The sequence below is a fragment of the Gouania willdenowi genome, chromosome 12 (genome assembly GCF_900634775.1).
Source record: "Gouania willdenowi chromosome 12, fGouWil2.1, whole genome shotgun sequence".
Classification (NCBI taxonomy): Eukaryota; Metazoa; Chordata; class Actinopteri; order Blenniiformes; family Gobiesocidae; genus Gouania; species Gouania willdenowi.
Window position 1 is genome coordinate 6393504 of NC_041055.1, and position 14301 is coordinate 6407804.

General features: G+C 36.8%; 1 protein-coding gene across 5 annotated transcripts in view; it reads right to left on the reverse strand.

Moving 5' to 3' along the window:
* The window catches only part of mctp1b (multiple C2 domains, transmembrane 1b), a 47618-nt gene extending 35129 nt beyond the window's left edge, over positions 1 to 12489 (reverse strand). For all 5 annotated transcript variants that reach the window (XM_028463385.1, XM_028463384.1, XM_028463383.1 and 2 more), the window contains exon 1: positions 11875 to 12489. In XM_028463385.1, coding sequence (XP_028319186.1) covers positions 11875 to 12405 — 531 coding nt within the window. In that variant the 5' untranslated portion in view covers positions 12406 to 12489. The remainder of the gene's footprint in view (positions 1 to 11874) is intronic.
* Positions 12490 to 14301: the final 1812 nt, after the last annotated feature.

Consider the following 14301-nt stretch of genomic DNA (forward strand, 5'->3'; position numbering starts at 1 on the left):
GGCAAATTTATTTGTATAGCGCATTTCATACTCAAGGCAACTCAATGTGCTTTACATGATAAAACATTCAATTGTTTAAAATCAATAAGAACATTTAAAATCATCAGTAAAATCAATTAAAATGTGTGAGCTCTGGGCTCCACTATCTGACCTGTGTCCATAGATCTGAGAGACCTGCTGGGTTCATACCTGACTAACATGTCACTGATGTATTCTGGAACAAACCCATTCACAGATTTATACACCAGCAGCAGAACTTTAAAGTCTATTCTGAGGCTGACTGGGAGCCAGTGTAAAGACTTTAAAACTGGACTAATGTGTTCTGACCTCTTTGTTCTGGTTAAGACCCGAGCTGCAGCGTTCTGAACCAGCTGTAGCTGTTTGATGCTCTTTTGGGGGATTCCTGTCAGAAGACCATTACAATAGTCCAGTCTGCTGGATATAAAAGCATGGACCAGTTTCTCCTGATCTTTCTGAGCCATTAAACCTTTCACTCTGGAGATGTTCTTTAGATGGTAGAAGATGTTTTTGTGATAGATTTCATCTGACTGCTGAATGTAAGATCTGAGTCAATCAGAACACCAAGGTTTTTGACTTGGTCTTTAGCTTTTAAAGATCGAGACTCAAGATAATTGCTGACGGCAGTCCTCTTTTCCTTGTTACCAAAGACAATCACCTCCATCTTATCATGGTTTAGTTGAAGGAAGTTTTCACTCATCCAGCAGTTTACTTTTTCTAAACAGTCACACAACACCTTAATGGGACCATAGTCATCTGGGTTCAGTGATAGATATAGTTGTGTGTCATCTGCGTAGCTCTGATAATCAACTTTACAGTTCTGTAAAATTAAAGGAGGTCTTGCTAGCTGATATCATGCTAGCTGTCCAACAATTCGGATTGCACCTTTAATTGCACTAGTTTTAGCATTTGGATATATTTGTCAGTTGGTATGTGTTCATTATTCTCCCAGTCTGTTTCTGTGAGTCAGTGTGTAATTACAGAGTCTCCACGCAGGTGTGCCTCGTCTCCTGATTGCCATTCCTCTCTTTCTAAGCTTCACTAGTAGGAATGAGATGTGATTTAGAAGCTGCAGATGCAATAAAAAGCATTTTAAACTTACGGTTGAGAAGGTGGACACGTGTGTGATGTCACGATTAATCAAGGAAGTGCAGCATTCACAGAACTTCAACGTCTTTGATGAGGTTAAAGGCATCCGATGGTTGCCATGGTAGCGCAGACTTCCTGTTGTAAGGAGTCATCCTTGTGTGTTTTACAGTTTTTATGTATATTATTTCTAATATTGTGTGTGTTTGTTGTTTAGTTAGTTTTTTGTGTCATTTGTGTAATTTATTGTCATTTCATGCATTTCTGTTCTCATTTTGTTGTTTTGTATATTTTTCTGTTGATTTTGTGTATTTTTGTAGTAATCGTGTGTGTTTTGGGAATAATTTTGATCATTTTATTTGCTTTTTGTTCATGTTGTCTTTCTGTGTATTTGTCTTTAATTGTGTATGCTTTTATTGAATGATTTTGTGTATTTTTGCTGTTTTATATATATTATTTCTCATTTGTGTGTGTTTGTTATTGTCTTGAGTCATTTTGTGTATGTTTGTTGTTATTTTTATTTTGTATGTTTTTCGAGTCTCTCAGTATTTCTATTGTCAATTTGCATAATTTGTTGTAATTTCACCTATTTCTGTTCTAATTTTGTGTATTTATTGTTGTTGTTTTGTATATTTTTCTGTTGTTTTGTGTATCTTTGCAGTAATCATGAGTGTTGTTGGAGTAATTTTGATTATTTTATTTGTCTTGTTTATTTTTGGTGCCGTTCTGTGTATTTGTCTTCAATTTTAATTTATTCATTCATGATTTAGTCAAAAATCCTTAATCCTGACCTGACAACATGATATGTGAATGCCGATTTGCCAAAATCTCCAAAATGACGACGCCCACGTATATATATGGATATTATGTGTGTTTGAGCCTAAAAATTAATATAAATGACTTTATTTGTATTATGATTATCTTAATTTTCTTTGTAGGTATTGAATACTGTATGTGAAATATCTAAACCATGAGTTACATACACTACTGTTACTGTACATATTGCTCTAATTGCTAATGACAAACTGATGGAGCGTGCTGATGGAGAGTCGTTTTTCTTCTTCACGCCGACAGCAGAGGTTCCATAACACAAAGACTCCTGGGAACATTAAGCTCAACACTGTAGAGGCTACAGACCCAGGGATCGATGCTGTAACTAAAAGGAAAAACAGGATCCCACTCAAAGCAGCACAGAGTAGAAAATGGGATCAGGACCATGGACAAGGGACGAGGCTTTTATCATCAAGGTTTGAAAGGCAAAATTCTATCTCTCTATAAAAGCAAGGAAGTTCTGCATGGGTGCGTGCAAGTGTGTGTGATTCAACTCGATCCCAGATTCAGTTTGATTATTAATTTATTCAAGGATATTTCAGTCACAGACTAGTCGTAATTTTACTTGAATATGGAAGAGATTCTCAGAGATGTGATAGTATAAACTAACTCTCAAAATGTGAATGTTTACACTGCATTACACACGGTTGAAAAGACGTATTCAATAATTTAAAATAAGCTCTATTTAATGCGTCCTCAAAATGGATTTTAAAAAGAAATAATAAACCGCTTTGTAAGCAGGAGAGCGTTGAACTTAGAAATCTACAGCAACAAAAACAAACAAAGCATGTGAATGGAACGTCCTGCCAGCGCTCACCGACAGCAGCCGTTCACAGGTGGAGGAAAAGGAGAAGGTTTCATCGCTCCGCAGAAGCTCCCGGATCGCTCGACGAGAATCCGCCACCGTAGCTTCTCTGAGCATCTGAGATCCAGGGTCGAACGACAATGAGTCCCAGTATAAAACACACTGGAGTTCTGCTCCACTCAGTGTTTACACCGTCCCAGTATCACAGACACTTCAGTCATGGGATGGCTTTACTTTAATCCTGTTGCAGCAGATTAGATGTGAGCAGGAAAGGTTCACAGCTGTAAGTTCAAAGAGCAAACTACGGTCGTATAAACAAGAAGACATATTCATCAACATCCCCTGCCAGATTGGTTGTCATTATAACTCACAACCTTTTCCTAAATGTCCTAAATCTAATAACTTAGATGTATACATAAGAAAATATTATCACATCAGAATATAAAATTACTAACTATCTTAAACGGTTTGTAAGAAAAGCTGTTCCCTTTGAAGATACCTCGAACATAGTAAAGAAAAACAGAACAAGGGCAATAACTCCGGAAAAATAATTCCGTACTTCCCATTTTCAAACTCCATCAAGGGATTGATACCCGGAAGCCACACACCAAATTTGGCTATCCTATCTTAAACGGTTTCTGAGAAAAGCTGTCCTCTTTAACTTGGACAGACGGACAGAGCTCAAACCTATATCCCCCTTCCACACTTTGTGGAGGGCGATAATAAAGTACTGGAAAATAATCATACTCGAGTAAAGTTTTGGTTAGTGTAAAAGTCAACTATGAAAATATTTCTAAGGTGAACGCCTTAACGTAGTTCAAAAGTAGTGCTTTTAAATATATTTCTGTTCTCTTTCTAGTTCTATTTTGATTAATCTGTTAAATATATTTACTTCTGTGATTAATCACAACTAAAATTTGAGGGGGAGATGGGAAAAAAAAAGTTTTTGGGGTCATTGGCCTAATTTATCGACAGTTCGTACATTCAGATCTGAACACACAACGTGCGTTCGAACATATTCAGGCAAGCTTTGGTAATTATTAGAGACGTAACGATTCACTCAACTCCCGATACGATTCGATTCACGATACTGGGTTTGCGATACGATTTTCTCACGATTTATTTTACAAAATGGGACTGTAGAAAAATGATGACTGAAAAATAATCCTTTATTTTTTGGGGGGGAAAAAACTATAAAAAAACTACACTGTTTTCCTTTTATTTTTCATTGTCAAAAGAATCCCTTGATAAACTATTCATAACAATGTAATTTAACTAAAAATAAATCTTAAATGAAATAAATAAAGGAATAATACAAATGAAGAAGCCTATTGATTTAAATTATGGTTCTATAGTAAACAATGCAAAACTGCATAATACTTCCTTTTCTTTTTAAAAGTGCAACTGAAAATGTATTTTGTGCCTTAACATTTGGACTTAAAAAAAATAATAAATAAAAAAAAAGTCATTTCACTGTATGTAGGTCAGATATTTGTTTGGACCAGCAGAGGGCGCTGGTAACACAGTGGTCGGTTGGCATGCAGATATCCTTGCAGTGAAGAAGAAATGCTATGCTAGCAAGCAGAGCTAATAGAAAAACGTGACTTTTACAGTTATTCACGTAATATTACAGATATTTTTTGGTGCTAAAGGGGTAAGGAATCAGTTATGAACATATTTAAGAGTAGAAGGCGGCCAGAAAGAAAGTATTAGCAGATTCTTCCCCCGCCAACACTTCCGGAGCCAGCCCTCTACTGCGATTAAATTTTCACAGTATCGATGTGAATCATGATACCTATGAATCGATTTTTAACTGCTTTACGATTAATCATTATATCCCTAGTAATTATCAATTCTGACGTGAGCATACGCTACGATCAGATCTCACGTCAGGTCTGACCTCCTGTACGCAAATCTGAGTGTGTGGATTTGTAATGCAGAACAGCAAAATCTGAAAATAAAGTATTAAACAAGTCTCAGTGTTTTATGAGCTCCTTTATACGGTGGCAGACCCACAGCAAACCAGGAACCAAAAAGTTTTAAGGACGTATCATGTTAACCCATTCACTGCCAGCCATTTTCAGAGCAGCCAACCCCGTACTGCCAGGCGTTTTAGATGATTTTCAATTATTTTTCAAGACCCACAGAATATTTTGTACTATGACAATCTGAAATCTCAGATTCTGAAAGATTAGACTCTCTACTTTCATCAGAAAAAAAATTGTTTCTAGCTTGTTTTGATCTTCTGTAATCAGCAGTTGAATAGAGGCAAGTTTCACACAAATCGCCAGTTTGTGACAAAAAGCTGAGAAAAAAGCATTTTTCTGAACAACTCTATTAGTGACTTTGATTTTGTTTTTATTTTCGCTTTAGGGACACCTCAAAATTGGTTTCCTTCCATAAAACTACAAAAACAACACCAAGACCAGGCTTTTGACAGCAAAATTATTATTATTTTGCTATCTGGGTCAGAGTTGAATGGATTTCTTACTGTATTTTGGCCTTCCTCCAAGTCTCTCACCCCGTCATTCTCCCCAGACGCAACTTTCTCCTCCTCCCAGACATGCCGAGTGTCACCGCTTGCCCCATTTTTTGATCGTTTTCTCTCACTATCGCGACACTCTCAATAGTCCACTTAGTTCCACACATGCTCTGGTCGAGTGTGCGCTGCTGTGGGCTGCTGGGAACTTCAGCACCAACTCTCGTAGCGCCATTTTCTGTCTCGTAAACTCTTTCCTCTCCCTCGGAGCTCTGCACATCACGGGTGAGCTCTCATCCAAAGGTGTGCTTCTGCCACCTACATGTCATCTATTGGTCACTACATCATGGTACAAGCTTGATAGTCACGGGAGACCATCGTCACACTGTCTCATAGCAACCCCAGCCAAAAAACACAATTTACATCTTTAGACGTCTTTGGTAGTCAATGAGTTAATGACGATCGAATTCAGCTGCCGCATTTATCAACACCCGATCATTTGTAAGCTGAGATTGGTGAAATATGACCAAATATGACCTCAGAGTTGCACCCGTTTTCCGGCAAGGTTGATAAATCAGGGCCATTTTTGTATTTTTGCCATTTTTATGTATACTAGTACAGTGCCCGTCGGAAGTATGCATTTATGTGGGAGCATAAGGGGTATATTTGCAGGTGCAAAATGTGGGTGCAATTTTCCTGGTTTAATTCTATTGGACATGAGCATGATAAATATGTTTGTCGTTTTTTTTTGTACTCACTTTTATATTTTTTGGTTTGGTGTATTTTTCTGTAGTGTGTTTTTTGGAGTCATTCTGTGTATTTTTATATCTTTCTGTGCATTTTTTGTATAATTATTGTTTTTTGTTGCCATTGTAGTGGTCCTGGAGTCATTTTGTGTATTTTTGTATCTTTTTTGGTGTAATTTTGTGCATTTCTATTGTTATTTTGCATAAATATTTAGTTTTGCGTATTTTGAGTCATTTTCATATGTTTGTTGTATTTTTCTGTAATGTATGTTTTTTGGAGTCATTGTGTATTTTTGCATCTTTCTGTGCATTTTTTGTATAATTATTGTTTTTTGTTGCCATTGTAGTGGTCCTGGAGTCATTTTGTGTATTTTTGTATCTTTTTTGGTGTAGTTTTGTGTATTTCTGTTGTTATTTTGTATAAATAGTTAGTTTTGTGTATTTTGAGTCATTTTCATGTTTGTTGTATTTTTCTGTAATGTATGTTTTTTGGAGTCATTTTGTATATTTTTATGCATTTCTGTTGTCATTTTGTGTACTTTTTGTATAAATGTAGTTTAGTTTTTTGTTTTATTTTACTCATTTAGTATATTTTTATTATAAATACTGTGTGTGTGTGTGTGTGTGTGTGTGTGTGTGTGTGTGTGTGTGTGTGTGTGTGTGTGTGTGTGTCTACATCCATCTCCTCCGTGCACGCGCATCAGCCGTGTGTGTGTCTTCATCCATCTCCTCCGTGCACGCGCATCAGCCGTGTGAGTGTGTGTCTACATCCATCTACTCCGTGAACGCGCATCAGCCGTGTGTGTGTGTGTCTACATCCATCTACTCCGTGAACGCGCATCAGCCGTGTGTGTGTCTACATCCATCTACTCCGTGAACGCGCACCAAACAAATAAATAACCAAACTCAAGTAACAAAACTGAGCAAAACAAAACGTAAAGCTCCAAACTACATGAGTGAGTAAATAAATTAAAGTATGTACAATTCGGCTGTCTTTTAAAAAAAATAAAAATACATAAATAAATCATTTTTTACCTTTGGAACCGAGTGGTCAGAGCTTAGCTTCCATGCACAGCACCACAGAGAATCTGCAGTTTTCCAGATGGAGAATTGAACGGGTTGGGAAAGTTGTCTGTAAAAGACTCACCAGTGGCTGCCGGTTTCAAATGATATGTTCAGAGAGCTCCATGTTTAGGTCTAATCTATCTTCTTCTCCCTCACTCGTATATACAGTCCGTGTCTGATTGGCTCTGGACGCACACGTGACTCTTGCTCGTGTGAGGAGCTGTGCAGTGAAATAGATATAGATGGTGCGCTAGCGCCCCCTCACACCTTGAGGTCAAAAGTTGAATAGGTTTCATTTCGGGGCCGTCCAGAAGTGAAATAAAATTAAAATAAACATTTTGAAATGACCAAATTACTCCAAAATAACAGATACACACACTCGGGGTATTTGGAACCCGTCGACCGAGTTTCAGGTCGAACTGGCACCGCGTCAGGGAGATATTTGCTCCACACACACACTTACACATCCACACAGACCTCCCTTGTTGTTTTGTTTGTTTTTTGCATAATTTTGTGTAATTTAATTGTCAGTTTGCGTAATTCCTCATAATTTTGGGCATTTCTGTTCACATTTTATTTCTTTTTTTGTTTTGTATGTGTTTCTGTTATTTTTGTAGTAGTCGTGTTTTTGGAGTGATTTTGATTAATTTATTTGTCTTTTGTTTATTTTTGTTGTTGTTGTTGTTGTGTGTATTTGTACTTAATTTTGTAAGTATTTATAAAGTCATTTTGTGTATTTTTGCTTTTGTTATGTATATCATTTCTTATTTTGTGTTTGTTGTTGTTTCGGGTGTTTTTAGTCATTTTGTGCTTGTTTGCTGTTTTGTTTGTTTTTTGTGTTATGTAAATTATTATGTGTAATTGTATTCTCAATTTGCATAATTCATAATAATTTTGGAATAGAATAGAATAGAATGCTTTATTGTCATTATACACAAGGTACAACAAAATTGAAAAGACAACTCTAGATACAGAAGATACAGAGAAAATGAAAAGAAAGATAAATAAGTGTATTAACAAGAGGAGCCACTAAGACGATAAATAAACAAATAAATAGACAGTGAGAACAACGAGGACAAATGTCTCAATCGACTGAACACCTCTTATGTGTTCAGTTTGTGTATTTCTGTTCTCATTTTGTTGTTGTTTTGTGTATTTCTCTGTTGTTTTATGTATTTTTGTCATAATCGTGTGCGTTTTTGGAATAATTTGAATTCATTTATTTGTCTTTTGTTTATTTTTGTTGTCGTTCTGTGTATTTGTTTGTCATTTTGTGAATCTACTTTGGAAGCCACAAAAAAAAACATGTATCTAAGGGCCGCATGTGGCCCCCACACTGCCAGATGCCCATGTTTGTGATAGATGATTCTAATGCAGCATATTTTACAATTTATATTTAAACTGCTGTAAATTAAACATAGGTAAACATGGAAATCACAATACATTGTCTTTAAATAACTTTAAAGTTAAAAAGTAAAAAAAAAAATGATATTAGTAAGATCAACTACTGTATGTAGTGGACCATAGGAAGCATTTATATATAGATCAATTTACAAAAAAAATTTTATTTTCATGGAAAAACTCCCACATACAGTAAATCCCTGTGAGCTGAGTCACATGTTAAGATTTTAGGCAGCTCTACTGACAAACCCTTAATGGACCATGAATCTTTCATTTATTTTTCCCTAAACCCTTAAAGGCTGCCAATACCTTTGTTTTCCTTGTTTTTCACCCACAAGTGACACATGATCAATAGCCAATCACAGAGAGCATCCGCGTTACAGCCGATCAATAACCACTGCCATTAAAACAAAGACTTACAGCCCTCACTTCCTCTGACTTTAACATCATTTAAAAGCCGTTTACAGGATGCTGTGTTACCGTGACGACTGAAACATGACCACAGCTCATTAGTCTCATAAAACATTAGAAAATAAAGTCACAAGTTTGAGTTTTTACACACAGATCTATTCATCCAGATGGTGCAACATGTTGGACATAATGTTATTTATTATTTAATAATAGAAAGCTTGTGTTGTGATTTCTGACCTTATTAAGGGCGCCCTCTATTGGCCACTTTTAGAACTAATGCAGGAAAGTCCAACAACAATCAACTTATTTATAATATTACGTAAGTAGTGTTTTTCAGCATATTTTAATGTTTATTTTATCAAATCGTGTTTTAGGTCAACAAAGCTGCAGATAATCAGTCAAATTGAAAACACAGCATTTACTCTGAAACAGAAATGGCAACATTGTTAATATGTATATATTTTGAATTACTCTTTTTACTATTCTTTTAAACAATATCAAATATAAATTGCAATTTCAAATTGTCACAGAAATCTCATTCATTGCATATGTCCCTAATGTTTCATGACAAATGTATCCTCATCAATATTTAATTAGGACGTATGACATGTCTTTAGAATTTGGATATATTGTTGATTAGGATGAGAAGATGAAGTGGTTTTTTTAATTAATTCATGGAAATGTATCTTTTTTTTTTCAATTACCCGTTTGATTTGAAAATGATTTCATTAAATTTTGAATTTATATTGTTCAATTGAACAAATTGGCAGGGTTTTTTTTTTGTAAAAACAAGGTTAAACTTGTATTGTATAGACTCCCAAACAAATGTACACTATAGTCCTAAATTAACAGAATAGTATATATATTTTTGGGATTATTTCAATAGACTGCAGACAATTAACAAAAAACTCACCATCATCTTCTTCTGCTGTAAAGTCTGAGAGAGAAAGAGACCCCTAAGCTGTGATCAGCTGTGTGTGTGTGTGTGTGTGTGTGTGTGTGTGTGTGTGTGTGTGTGTGTGTGTGTGTGTGTGTGTGTGTGTGTGTGCGTGCGTGCGTGCGTGCGTGCGTGTGTGTGTGCGTGTGCGTGCAGCCCATAATCCCTCTCACAGGTACCGTTAATGAAAACTCACTCAGCTCTGTAGGAAATTCACTGAGTGATTAAAACACGGTGGGAGTTCCACATTGTGCTACTGCTCCCAGTACTACACATACATCGCTCAGTCAGATATCAACAGTTTACTTAAAACCGTCTGTTTTTAAGTCCTTTTTTAATCTGCGAGAAAAGAAACACAAAACTTTTGTTTCATAATTACTGATTAATAAAAGTATTGGGATTTACACAACTATAATTATTATGCTATACTCAAAATGTTTGCATTGCGTGCAATTATGTGCTGTTGTAACACAATCGTAACCCAATCACATGTTGTTGTTACAAGGTCATAACATAATCATGTGTTGTTTCTATACAGTCGTAACATAATCATGTGTTGTTTTTAATACAGTCGTAACATAATCATGTGTTGTTTTTAATACAGTCGTAACATAATCATGTGTTGTTTTTAATACAGTCGTAACATAATCATGTGTTGTTTTTAATACAGTCGTAACATAATCATGTGTTGTTTTTGTACAGTCGTAACATAATCATGTGTTGTTTTTGTACAGTCGTAACATAATCATGTGTTGTTTTTGTACAGTCGTAACATAATCATGTGTTGTTTTTGTACAGTCGTAACATAATCATGTGTTGTTTCTATACAGTCGTAACATTATCATGTGTTGTTATACAGTCATATCATAATCATGTGTTGTTTTTAATACAGTCGTAACATAATCGTGTGTTGTTGTAACACGGTCTTAACACAATCATGCGTTGTTGTAACACAAACACGTGGCGCCTGTACTACGAAGCTGGATAAGTATATCTGTAATATCTGGTTACGTGCACGCCCTGTGACAGGGATGGACATTGCAGCGTCAGACCAATCACAATCATTGAGGAATAGTTCTTTTAAAACACGAAGAATTAAAATCCATAATTCAGACCAAAAACAACACTGTTGCTGCAGAAAAAAGCAGGAAGAAAAGAACACAGGCAGGAAGCTGCTGACACTGTTAATGCGTAAAAGTGCAAAATCATACAGTATTAATCCATGGGATGATAAACGTGCTCTGATTAGTTTCACTTTATTACATCACAGACGTGTTTATATTCAGGTAGACCTCCTCAATTTATCACACACACACACTGGGATGAGAGCACATTGGTTCACTGTAGTATGTTCCTGTTGATGCTGTCAGCGTCACTATAGCGTACGAATGAATAAATTAATTAATGACCTTCCGCGTAGAGTGTCTCTCCACAGGCTTCATCAGATGACTGTAGATCAGTCCATCAGATATAAATCTATATCTTTCATATTCATTAATAATCTTTCTTTGCTAAATGCAGCTGTCAGATCTGCACCAATCAGGATCTAATAACAATGAGCAGCTCATTTTCCAGGAGAACTGATTGGTCAGGAAACAGGGTTTTAGTGCTCACTCAGATCTTATTCACATCATAACCTGGTCCAGACCAAGGCTAGGTGTTAAGCCTAAGTCACCATGGTGATTTAGCCCAGAAAGAGGTTAGCCAGCGTCGTAGTACAGCACAGACCGAATAAATCCTGGAAGTTATCGCGATAAAAGGAAATCTAGATTTGTAGTACAGGCCTTAAGGGCATTAGGTAAAGTGTTAAGAAGATTTATTCTATTTTTTTTTTACGTAACTTACATGTAACTTTTCCAGTAACACATTACTATATATTATTAATTAAAAGTAACTTTTAGATGAAGTAACTAGAAACAATAAATGATTATTATTTTTCAGTCATTATTAGCTCACTGTGAGCATTTCCTTTTCAGTAGTTTGTTGTTGTTGTTGTTGTTGTTGTGTAGCTGAGTATTTTATTTTTTAGTGGTTTGTTGTTGTTGTTGTTTAGCAGTGAATAATTGTAACTCTGGTGTCGCAGGTAGAAACTCACCGGTTGCTCGTTGCTCTCCAGATGCGGCTCTGTTGCAGCTGTTGCTGTTGTTGCTGCCTTTTCATCCCCGTCGGGTTGCTTCGGTTCTCTCAGTCGGTCCAGACACGCCGACCCCAGAGAGGAGCTCTTATGGTGGGACTGGACCAGCAGTGCCAGCGTGGGTTTACCGGGGCTGGAGGACTTGAGTGTACCGGAGCTCCGCTGCTTCTCCCCGCTGCTCACCGCGGCCTCGTCCGGCTGAGAGAAGAGGAGGTCGGGCTGTGAGGAGGAGATGACTCGGTCCAGCGCCGTGTGTTCCCTCCGCTTCAGGCGGCGGAACATCGACACTCCTCGGTCCTTCTTGCCGGGCTCCCTGGCGCCCAGCCTAGGGCCGAGCAGCGGCTTGGCCCGGGCTTGGAGTTGCTTCCACAGCGTGCTTTGGGTCGACGCACCGCTGTCCGACCTGTCCGACTCGCATTGCTCCATCCCGGCTCTGAGCTCACCGACGGTCCGGCTACTGTTCCGCGGAGACGGGGACATATACCGGGGCATCACAGCGTGACAACCAGGCCAAAGGAGGAGCACAGAGGGTGGGCATGTTCAGGCTGCTCCGTTCAGCCCCTCTACTCCGAGGAATGAGACAAGCAGGCATGTAGACCGCAGGGCCGCCCTCAGCCTGAACAGGGACCACAAACAAGACCCCCCACAGCCCCCCACTCATAGACTCAGACTTTCTTTATCATTTCTAATTATTTATATATGCATGGTTTTTCTTACTTCATTTGTATTTATTTTATTACGAGGTAAAGAATTCTTCCTAACTTTTGCTTTCTTCTGCGGGCCAATTTTAGTGTTCTAAAGGGTCCAGATTTGGTCCAAGGGCATTTAGTTTGAAACATGTGCTTGTACTAACAAGGGTTCTCAGCCTTGGGGTCAGGACCCCATTTGGGGTCGTGTGTCCCCTGTGGAGGAAGACGCTAGATGCCTTCAAGAAACTAAGAATATCTTTTTTGAGCCCTTTTTCTGCAACCACACCAAACTTGACATATTTTAACCTGTTTTCATCACTTTTTGTTGCCATAATTTTGCTCCTTTTAATGCATTTTTGCTACATTACTCCAATTTCAGCCATTTCTCCATCAAATTTCAATACCTTTTCTGCACATTTTTTTTTCACTGTCAAGACATTTTCTGTACTTTTAAACACTTGCCACGACTTTTCCCACCTAATGTCACATATGTTGACCCATTATTGTTACTTTTAACATCTTTTCACCACGTCATGCTTATTTTCACAAATTTAACCAAATTCACGATTTGTCATGCCTAATATTTGCCAGTTTAAACTAATTGTTCCTATTTTTTAAATAGCATTACCCCAACCCCCATTCCCCTCATTTCTACCACTTTTAAGCCAATATTGACACTTTGAACACCTTTTACCACTTTTTCTGTCAGTTTTTGGCTACTCCAATTTGCAACTTTTAACGAATTTCTGTGGTTTTTAAAATCCCATTTCACCACGTCTTCCTTTTCACCTATTTTATTTCTGATTAAAACAAGGATTTACATCTTTAACATGACTATATACTATGGCCCAAATAATAGTCAACTTCCTGGATAACAGTGGATATTATTTAGATAAATAAATAAATGTGGTTATCACAAATTCATAGACTGACTTTATGGATGGGCCCCAAAAATCTCTCCCCTTTACTCCCCCTTATAGATGGCCCTGTCTCCACATGACTGTTCTTCAATGTTCATGTCTGTGTTCAACCACCTTCAGGTACAGTGGGGGTCCCCGGTCTCTGGAACTTTATTTTGGGGGTCGCGGGCTGAAAAGGTTAAGAAACACTGGTTAAGAATAATACAAATTAATTTACATCCATATTATGTGCATGGAAGGGCATAAAACTTCTAAGGCATAAAGTAAGCATTATTATGGATTTTAGTTTTTATAAAATGTTTTAAAAAAAAAACATATATATATATATATATATATATATATATACAGTATATAATAGTAATAAATTATTACTATGAAATTTAAATAAATGTACAGTAATTACTATCATGTATTAATAAAATCATATTGAATCCCAGAGGAAAGAAACTATATTTTTTGACAAATTTAGAATTTTTTGTACATATTCTATACATTTTCAACTTTCAGAATAAAACTACAGGTCTAACAGGACAAAACAATGCAATAGCAACAACACATAAAGCTTTCCTGTAAGTAAATTTAATGACTCACAAAGAAAACTAAATCAGATTAAAACTTTATTTGAAGCTTCAAAAATACACATGCATCAAAACTTTATTATCACAATTAGATTAAAGTGAAGACATTGAATTTTCGTTTGAATGGGAGTTTATTTCTATGCTACCATTTGCACAGCAGGGAATCCTGTGAGATTTTTAAAATCTATCAGTTATGCAAAA